The sequence below is a fragment of the Xenopus tropicalis genome, chromosome 9 (assembly GCF_000004195.4).
Source record: "Xenopus tropicalis strain Nigerian chromosome 9, UCB_Xtro_10.0, whole genome shotgun sequence".
Classification (NCBI taxonomy): Eukaryota; Metazoa; Chordata; class Amphibia; order Anura; family Pipidae; genus Xenopus; species Xenopus tropicalis.
The window spans coordinates 83,991,140-84,001,622 of NC_030685.2; the positions used below are offsets into that span (position 1 = coordinate 83,991,140).

The following is a 10,483-nucleotide window of genomic DNA, read 5'->3' on the forward strand; positions in this document are numbered from 1 at the left end:
AGCCCTAATGAAAATCCACTGTCACATGAATCCTTTGTAAAGGGAAAGTTTAACTTAGGCTTAGGTTTAACTTATTATAGAAAAGCTCATCAGGGATTTTGCCTCCTGCAAACAAAAACAATATGCTTCCTGGAGGCTGTACATTCTATTCCTAATCTTTATTAACAGGCATTCTCCTATACACCTGTTTTGATTTCCAAGCCACTACCTGGTTGCTAGCGTAAGTGGGACCCTAGCAACCCGATAGCCCTTGAAACTACAAAAATAAGATCAGCTTTAATGTAAATGCCCACTGACATCCGTATAATACAATAGCTTGCTACTCAGGCCATATACTTTACTCTAGGGGGCACATTTACTAACCCACGAACGGGCCGAATGCGTCCGATTGCGTTTTTTTCTTAATGATCGGTAATTTTGCGATTTTTTTTCGGCGTCTTTACGATTTTTGCGTAAAAACGCGAGTTTTTCGGTGTCTTTACGATTTTTGCGTAAAAACGCGAGTTTTTCGTAGCCATTACGAAAGTTGCGCAAAGTCGCGATTTTTTCGTAGCTTTAAAACTTGCGCGAAACGTCGCGCCTTTTAAGTTTTAACGCTATGAAAAAGGCGCGACTTTGCGCGCAAGTGTTAACGCTATGAAAAAATCGCGACTTTGCGCAACTTTCGGAATGGCTACGAAAAACTCGCGTTCTTACGCAAAAATCGCAAAGTCGACGAAAAAATTGCAAAAAATACGAAAAAGTCGCAAAATGTTCGTTTCCAATTTTTCCAATTCGGATTCGAAATCATGTCTTAGTAAATCAGCCCCTAGGACTTAGCCACCGCCCTATAGTAAACTCTCTTTGTGGGTTTATGACAATCATTAGTCAATAGGGGGCGCCAAATAAACTCATGCTTGAAAAGATGGTTCCTGCATGACTGAGCAGATAGAAAAATCACCATAACATATTGCATAAGCCTGACAAACACACTAGTCCCCGCCCTACTACCTGATATCACACAGTTGCGGCCCAACATCCGGGTGTCCCAAGATGGCGGCGGCCACGCCTCATTCTGGCCGCTGGGGCTTCACGATTGGCTCTGTGTGGAACGCATTGAGCGTCTCCCGGGAAACGAGCAGGAAGTGACGTTATTTCCGAGTGTGAATCTCAGGGCTGTTATTTGGTGAGTGTAACCAGCAGTGGGGATATTCGGGGAAAGCATGGGATGTTTGTGTGGGTTGGTGGCAATGGGGATTCGCTTTATTCGTGTTGGAAGGCCAGTCTGTGGCAGAATGTTCCAACCAGCAGGGCATGGAGTGGGAACAGCACAGAGCCAGTGTGGGGCAGCCCAGGCACAATAACATTACCGCTACTTACCCGGCACAATGACTAATAAGTACATTTAACCCCAAGGGTTCGTTTCCCTGCAATTCCCACTGTATCAGCTCCACAGGTTGGCGGGTATTCCTAGCTCTGGGTGTATTTATACTATGGGCAGGGGGTCAGCTGACAGGGCGGAGCTAACAGATCTGTAAATAACTAGGGGCTCACACCGGCTGTTCTGGAGGGGGGGCTGAAAAATGGGCTAGTCATATGCTGACTTGTGCCTGGGGGTAATTCCCTTTCTGTCTTGCCAATAGAGCTTTTGCCAGGGGGGGCACCCTATAACTGGGGTTGCCATATAGCTTGTAGTTTAGCAGCCTGACACTAGTCAAGGAACTACAGGTCCCAGCATCCTAGACAGCAGTTCAGCAGGCAGGAATTCTGGGTAGTATGGCCCTATATACGAGTATAGTATGGCCCTATATACGAGTATAGTGTGGCCCTATATACGAGTATAGTGTGGCCCTATATACGAGTATAGTGTGGCCCTATATACGAGTATAGTGTGGCCCTATATACGAGTATAGTGTGGCCCTATATACGAGTATAGTGTGGCCCTATATACGAGTATAGTGTGGCCCTATGTATGAGTATAGTGTGGCCCTATGTATGAGTATAGTGTGGCCCTATGTATGAGTATAGTGTGGCCCTATGTATGAGTATAGTGTGGCCCTATGTATGAGTATAGTGTGGCCCTATGTATGAGTATAGTGTGGCCCTATGTATGAGTATAGTGTGGCCCTATGTATGAGTATAGTGTGGCCCTATGTATGAGTATAGTGTGGCCCTATGTATGAGTATAGTGTGGCCCTATATGCACTGGGTATCCCATTTATTGTATACCTTGCAGTTTGTTATATCTTCTAATCAGTATCAAGACCAGTGCTATAAGATGTCAGGATATAATAGTAGTATAATTAAAGGGCCAGTACACACATGTTCAACATGCTGAAAATGTCCTTTCTTTTAATCTGGAAAAGAATTATCGCATTTATACCCTCCATGCAGTGTTGGTTTAAGTTTTGTTAGCTCTGTATAAACGAGCCCCTTCCTTTCCCTGTGTCCTTGGCTTATACATAGGGCAAGATCAGAATACAAGGGTTTACCTATATACCTATACCAACTGCTTGATGTAGCGGCGGGTCCAAGATCACTTGTAACTGAAGTTAACCACACTGCAGCACTCCGAATCTTGCAAAAAGTTTTTATTGGGCCAACAAGTCGGGCAATGTTTAGGCATAAGTTTCAAAAGGCTTGAGAAAGGGCTTATGCCTGGTTTGTTGCACAATAAACACTTTGTACAAGATTCGGAGTGCTGCAGCGTGGTTACACTTCATAACACACATTCATTCTAACATTTGAATATTAAAAAAAGCAGGACAAATTAGATAGGAGTCTATATCGGCACCATTGGTAATGTGTGTAAAGCGGCCCATACGCTCATCAATAAAATCTGTCTCATACAATATCCGGACTGTGTGTGGGCTCCGAATTATTATTCCGATAATTTTCATGGCGATTGGTTACCCTCTGTCATTTAATTCATAGGAGGCCCTGCTTGTGCTATTGGCTATGGAGTTTCCTGACCTAGGGAAGCATTGCTCCGAGACCACATGCAAACAGCTTGGTAAGAAATCTCTGTCTTCATTTTCACCTAAACCAGCGCTGTGTGACTTCTGTAGGTAGTGGGCTGGTTATCTGACATGCCATGTGTTCACTGGCAGGATTATAGCAATGAGATCCCCAACCTTTCTTACTTGTGAGCCACAGTCAAATGTAAAAAGACTTGGGGAGCAACATAAGCACCATAAAAGTTCATGGAGGAGCCAAATAAGGGCTGTGATTGGCTATTAGGGGCCTCTATGCACCCTATCAGCTTACAGGGGCTTTATTTGGTAGGAAATCTTGTTTTTATGCAACCAAAACTTGCCCCCAAGTCAGGAATTCAAAAATAACCCCCTGGTTTGGGGGCACTGAGAGCAACATCCAAGGGGTTGGGGAGCAACATGTTGCCCCTGAGCCACTGATTGGGGATCACTGGGTACCTTTTGGAGGGTTATATGAAGCTTGCCTGAGTCCAGGGCAGTAAAACACGGCCTGCAAAGTGCACCTCAGGCTGCTGCTCACTTTGGGTTCCCGCATTCACCATGTGGGGCAGATCCAAGTGCTTACGCAGGGAGGCCCAGGAGGGGCTAATGCCTATTCATTTCATACACAGCCAGATGCAGCCGTTGGTTGAGCAGAATATCTGCCCTGCCCAGTCACTAACTAAATACCCAAGAACAAGCTGCTCTTATCTAGATTTGGAAAGAGATCATTAGTTCCTTTGTATAGGAGTTTTGGCTGCTAATTTGTCTGACTAAAGGTGGCCATACACGTAAAGATCTGATTGCCCTGGGGCCAAACAATCGAATTATAATGACTGGAATAGGCACAGTCGGTTTGGGGACCGCATGAACGAGCCAATGCGGTCCCGATCTGACTGAATTTTTTAACCTGCCCGATCAATATCTGGCCGATTTCAGGGCAGATATCGGTGGGGCAGGCCAGTCCTTGTTTCCCCTACATGGGCTGGTAAGCTGCCGAATCGGTCTAAGGGACCGATATTGGCAGCTACAATCGGCCCGTGTAGGGCCACCTTTAGATCCGCTCGCTTGGCACTATCGAATTAGAACATCGGGTATAGGCATCCGTTTGTTCGGGGACTGCATCAACGAGCCGTTGCGGTTTTTTTAACCTGCCCGATTTCAGGCCAGATATCAGTCGGGCAGGCCTGTTGTTACTGCCCATACACGGGCGATAAGCTGCCAAATCGGTCTAAGGGACCCATATCGGCAGATAGAATCGGCCCGTGTATGGCCAACTTAAGAATCCCCTATCTGGCAGTGTTTGGGCACATTGTGGGGTACTGGACAATAGATTTATCGTGTACCTTTGGCACAGGGTGTGGGGACGAGCGAGCTAGCCGCGCCAGGTGTGTGTTTATCAGTATAGCTACTAATCATGTCATTGTGTTTCACAGATTTCCTGCCTTTAAAGTGTGATGCTTGTGAGCAAATATTCTGCAAAGATCACATCACTTATACGCAGCACAAATGCAGTTCAGCATATAAAAAGGTAATTGTCTTTTTAATTGTTATTTAATAGCCCTTCCCAAACAAAGGAATCCATTTATTAAATATTCAGACTTGAGCAGAATCCAAAAAAATGTCCATGATCAGAAAAGTAAATTGTTGCCTTCAGTTATTCAATCACCTGACCAGATTCATGTTGCCTGAGCACTAGGGATCTGGTCGAATCCTGCCATAAATCCTGCATCCCTTAATCTTTGGATCATTCTCTTCTTTATAGGATGTCCAGGTTCCTGTTTGCCCCCTCTGTAATACCCCAATCCCAATAACAAGAGGACAGACTCCTGATATTGTTGTTGGTGAACACATTGATCGGGACTGCAAGTCCGACCCTGCTCGGCAGAAGCGGAAGGTAAGAGATTAGGGAGGTGCTTGGGGCAAGCGTGATTCTCCTGTGGGTGTCTGCACATTAACTTTTTCAATATGGATGATTTGGGACTGGTCTGTGGCAGCAGCAATCAATTGGAGGCATAAAAAGCATATGTCAGGTCATGAAGGGTAAAGCTAATGCCATATGGGGCTGATTCTTGGCCTGTGGATAAACAGAGGCCAAGAATCAGCCCCTATGCTGACGTTGGCCTGGGTGTAGGCACACAGAGCAGATTTAGTCAACGCAGTGGCCCCAGGAGCAGTAATGGGGAACGGCTGATGCCAGCGTAGGGGCTGATTCTGAGCCTGTGTTTATCTGCAGCCTGAAAATCAGCCCCTTGTGGCATTAGTCCATATTGTCTCATATAGTGACTGCTCCCTGGGTAAGCGAATCTGACTGTTTTCTATTACTTTAACCAGGTTTCTGTCTCGCTGTTTCCTTTAGTCTATTCCAAAACAGATAAAGCTAAATTCTTCTGTCTGTAGCTAACTGGACAGGACACTTTTTGCACCCCCAGAGTACTTCCCAAGATTCATTAGGCTTGGATTTGGGAGTCTGGTACCTTTTGGAATCTTAAAATCTTAAAAGTATGATTTAGAAATTGGACAATGTCACATATATCTCTTGCTTTTTATCTTAGATTTTCACTAATAAGTGTGCGAAGCCGGGCTGCCGACAGAAAGAGCTAATGAAGGTGATCTGTGAGGATTGCCACGGAAACTTCTGCCTCAAGCACAGACACCCACTTGATCATGAGTGCAAGGGGAAGAGCGCTCCCATTTCCAGGGCTGGGTAAGTAAAGCAAATATTATGGGCTTGCTATATTCCTATATTCCTGGGTTTTTACATCATTTATTAACTCTCCTACTCCCAAATTTTGTTGACAGCGCCATGTCTAATTAGCATTTCTGCTACTCTTATTCGCTAAAGGTTTGGAGTAGAGTTCAGCCAATCAGCACAGTGTGCATAAGCGAATCAGACAGCAGGACACTTTGCTCCTTATATAAAAGAGTAGTAATATAAGAACTATATAATGATACAAGGCTGCATACAGGTGGTTAATAGAAATAAATGTAATATATACTTGATTTGTTCTAAGCTATAACCTCATTTGCTGCTCTTTCTTGTAGCCACGCAGCTTTGCTGAGATCTCAGCCTTCCACTTCAAAGGCATCAGCACCTTCCAGTCATGCAGCGCCAAGACCGGCCACACAGCCCCCTCGTATCAGGTAAAACACTTTTTTTGTGATTATTTGTGCTGCACTTCTAAGTGAATGCATTCTATCTTTCCCCCCCAAAAAAGTGTAAAAGTTAAGGTGGCCATACACGGCCGATTGTAGCTGCCGATATCGGTCCCTTGGACAGATTTGGCAGCTTATCGGCCTGTGTAGGGGCACCAACGGCTGGCCTGCCCGACCGATATCTGGCCTGAAATCGGGCAGATATAAATCGGGCAGGTTAAAAAAATTCAGTCGGATCGGGGACTGCATTGGCTCACTGTCGTTATAATTCCCAGGGCCAAACGAGCGAATTAGTCTAAATTCCCCCGATATTGCCCACCCGTAGGTGGGGATATCGGGAGAAGATCCGCTATCATTACGTGTATGGCCACCTTAAATGCTGCCATTGTGGCAGACAGTAGTTGATCATAGTTTCTTAAAACATCACTAGGGGGCAGTGTTGATATGTGGGCCGTTATTGGCCCCATCATCACGCGGAAATGTGTGGGGAAATCCTGATTGTTGGCATCTTCACAGGGTTTCCAAATCCCATTTTGTGCCATGGAAGGGAACCTATAATATTTTAAAAAGAATCGCAGCTTTGTATTTGTGTGTACTATACCCCCTAATGTACTGGTAGGTTTTATTCTGTGCTATCACATTATTAATGTTACTGCATATAACTGGCCTTTCCCTGTCTCTTTAAGGACAAGTGTCCCCAGCGCTCAGCCCCCGGCCGCAGCATCTTTGCAAAATGGGCTGGTAGGTTTCTCTCTCTCTTCCCTTCGTTTGGGACTAAATCAGGGGCAGTTTTATAGCAAATCAGCTTTACAATTCCCTCTAGCTGCAGTCTCATTTAATGACTAGGAATACCAGAATTTAATTATACCTGAAGTTATTGTTATTATGTACTTGCATAAATTTGGTATTTTCATGTTAAATAAGTATAACATTCTATAGTTTATTCTTTATAATAATACAGAGGTTTTGTACCCCGAATACTGTGTTTCTTCCCTTTGTGAGAGAATATTCATTGTTGTTTTTTTGCTACCTTGGACCTGACCCCACTTTGTTCTGTCAGACAGAGGAAGAGGCTCTACAGAGGGCACTGGAAATGTCACTTGCAGAATCTTCTGGAGCAGCAGCAGCAGCCGCACAGTCACACAGGTGAGTACTCGGGTTGGATTGGTGGGTGTGTAAGATTTGGTTTAAGGGTAAGTCTGTATGAACCTCGGCCTTATGGCCTAAGCTTTATTAGTTATCTACACCTGGGTAGGAGCACCCAGTCTCTCCCTAACAGAGAAGGGTGCATTGGTTCTGACTGAGAAGGCAGTCAGGAATGTTTACAATATATGGACCTTTGAGCTGTGTAAAGCAGAAAAGAGCTTTGAACTCTAGAGGGAGCCCTTGCTCCATTAAACTGCATTACATTTCAAAGAGGTAGCCCTAGTCAGCCCTTTTTAGTTGGGGTCACCTCACCCTGTGCCTTTCCATGGGAAGCAGCCTAGGAATAAGAAGTATAGAGAGTCAGAGCTCTGTACCTGGATTAGTTCTAGGGTGAGAATGGATGCAGTTACCCAGGTAAAAGATAAAGTCTGGCTTGGGACTCCCCCAGTTACATGGGAGTAGGAGAAACAATAGGTTAGCTGAAAGCAGTTCTAATGTGTAGCGCTGGCTGAAAGCTCAGACTCAGGCACACTTTACTGCTGCGCTGCAAGTTGGAGTGATATCCCCCCCTCCCCCCCAGCAGCCGATCAGCAGAACAATGGGAAGGGAGCAAGATAGCAGCTCCCAGTAGGTATCAGAATAGCACTCAATAGTAAGAAATCCAAGTCCGGCTTGGGACTCCTCCAGTTACATGGGAGTAGGAGAAACAATAGGTTAGCTGAAAGCAGTTCTAATGTGTAGCGCTGGCTGAAAGCTCAGACTCAGGCACAAGGCACTGAGATGGCGCCTACACACCAATATTACAGCTACAAATACATTTGTTGGTTCAAGAATAAAATGTTAAATGGCAGAGGGAATTATTTCCTATGTAAAAGTGTCATTTAGAAATAAAAAGTGCCCCATAAATATCATCGCAGTGTCCCTTTACCCCTAACTTTTTCAAAATGTGTTCTTTCAGCTCTCAAGAGGAGGAGGATCTGGCCCTGGCGCGGGCTCTCTCAGCTAGTGAGGAGGAATACAGGCGGCAGCAGGCGGTGAGTTTGCTAGTATGGCTGTTAATATAAGGGAACTTTGTTGCTGGTCTTCAGCTATGAGCATATAGCTTGTGTGCCCGGAACATTCCCTCTCTGTATATTTGTATTTATACATATGGGTAGGAGGTGCCATAGTGTTTCCCTTAGACAGTACAGTATGGGGGTACAGCTTATTGTGTGCCCAGAACATTCCTTCTCTGTATATTTGTATTTATATATATGGGTAGGGGGTGCCATAGTGTTTCCCTTAGACAGTACAGTATGGGGGTACAGCTTATTGTGTGCCCGAAACATTCCTTCTCTATATATTTGTATTTATACATATGGGTAGGGGGTGCCATAGTGTTTCCCTTAGACAGTACAGTATGGGGGTACAGCTTATTGTGTGCCCAGAACATTCCTTCTCTGTATATTTGTATTTATACATATGGGTAGGGGGTGCCATAGTGTTTCCCTTAGACAGTACAGTATGGGGGTAGAGCTTATTGTGTGCCCAGAACATTCCTTCTCTGTATATTTGTATTTATACATATGGGTAGGGGGTGCCATAGTGTTTCCCTTAGACAGTACAGTATGGGGGTACAGCTTATTGTGTGCCCAGAACATTCCTTCTCTGTATATTTGTATTTATACATATGGGTAGGGGGTGCCATAGTGTTTCCCTTAGACAGTACAGTATGGAGGTACAGCTTATTGTGTGCCCAGAACATTCCTTCTCTGTATATTTGTATTTATACATATGGGTAGGAGGTGCCATAGTGTTTCCCTTAGACAGTACAGTATGGGGGTAAGTTTCAGAGTAACATATGCTGGGGGTTAGCATTAGGGAGGAGACTGAGGGTTGGAAGTCAGTGTCCTGTTATCATCCAGAAACAAATTCCCCATATAAGAACCATTTACTTTCAGTAATATGAACCTTATTTATTTGATATCTAAAAGCAAAGCATGGCTGGTAAAACTTTCCTGTGACGTTCAGATCCAAGGGCAGAACCGAGACGCCAAACAGTCTATGTGCAGCCTGTCGTAGCCCAGGATCCCGTGGAACCGAGACTGCAGCACAGACACATCGCCGGCGGATCTGCACTACGGACACCGAGAGGGCCGTTTCCTCCCGTCAGTGCTGATTGGATCTCAGGGGGGAGCAGCTTCTCCGATACCTTTGTACAAACAAGTCGCTTGTATAGTCTTGTATTAATTAACCCCTTTCTGATCTGCTGCCTTCTGCAAGCCATAGACTGGGTCCATAAAGGAAACAGTATCGCTTTTTGGCTCTCCGGTTGTTGTTGAACTACAATCAGGGGATGCTGGGAGTTGTAGTCAAACAGCAGCAGGAGAGCCACATGTTGATGTTTCTTGGCACAAACCAGCCTGTTGGAAAAATACTAATATTGCGATATATTGCTCTCTCTATATATTAATATAATTAAAATCCCACACTGGACATGTATCCATAATGGATTCAAATCCACTTGCTTGTTAATGAATACGGTGCTAGATCCTGCCGAGGGAATCCTAGGCTTTCCATACAATCTGATTGGAGCAAATTGTCCTGCTCTGGGAAGTATCGATACTGACTGCCAGTTACCCTTGAACAGTGCCTGATCTGATTGTATGAGGTCTGTGTGTGAGGAGGACTTGGTAAATCTTTCACAATGATTTCATGTGATTTTGTAATTGTAAAAAAAGGGGATATAAACCCACCGATTACTTGCTGTAATATTTACTCTGAACGTCACTCAGACCATTTGTATCTTTTTAAGAAAAATCTGTATATTTTAGGAACAGGCTTATTAGGGATCTCACCCCTACTTCCTGGTGCTATTGGCAAACAGATTGTCCAATGAGAACCCTGCCTACTCACATTGCTGCCATCTCGTGGGGCACAAGGAGTTAAACCCCTTACCCCTGAGTGTAATAAAAGGCACTAGGTTTGCCCAGGAGCAGTAACCCGTAGCAACCAATAACTTTTAAACAGTTGACCAGTAAATGCTACTCGCTGATTGGTTGCTATGGGTTACTGCTCCTGGGCAAACTTAGTGCCTTTTATTACATAACCCCCCCCTTGGGTCTATTACCAAACCTAATACCAAGGTACAGAGGGAGAGAAGAATAAAACATATTTGCAATATAGTTAGTTGGGCAAAAATGTAATCTCGAAAGTCTGGAGTGGGCAGATGTCTAACATAATAGCCAGAA

The 10,483-nt window shown here is 44.7% G+C and overlaps 1 protein-coding gene across 3 annotated transcripts; it reads left to right on the top strand.

Annotated features, from left to right (window-relative positions):
• Positions 1-1,029: 1,029 nt before the first annotated feature.
• Positions 1,030-10,026, top strand: zfand2b (zinc finger, AN1-type domain 2B). 3 transcript variants are annotated; one of them, XM_004917643.4, is made up of 10 exons: positions 1,030-1,165; positions 2,914-2,992; positions 4,388-4,482; positions 4,717-4,848; positions 5,507-5,658; positions 5,997-6,095; positions 6,794-6,848; positions 7,168-7,253; positions 8,212-8,287; positions 9,227-9,315. In XM_004917643.4, the coding sequence occupies exons 2-10, from the start codon at positions 2,938-2,940 to the stop codon at positions 9,254-9,256; spliced, it is 780 nt and encodes a 259-aa protein (XP_004917700.1). In that variant the 5' UTR covers positions 1,030-1,165; positions 2,914-2,937; the 3' UTR covers positions 9,257-9,315. The 3 variants fall into 3 exon arrangements, with proteins under 3 accessions (XP_004917700.1, XP_031749089.1, XP_004917699.1); XM_004917642.4 differs by having other exon boundaries at positions 1,033-1,165; positions 9,264-10,026; XM_031893229.1 differs by lacking the exons at positions 5,997-6,095; positions 6,794-6,848; positions 7,168-7,253; positions 8,212-8,287; positions 9,227-9,315 and having other exon boundaries at positions 5,507-5,662.
• The last annotated feature ends 457 nt before the right edge of the window (positions 10,027-10,483 follow it).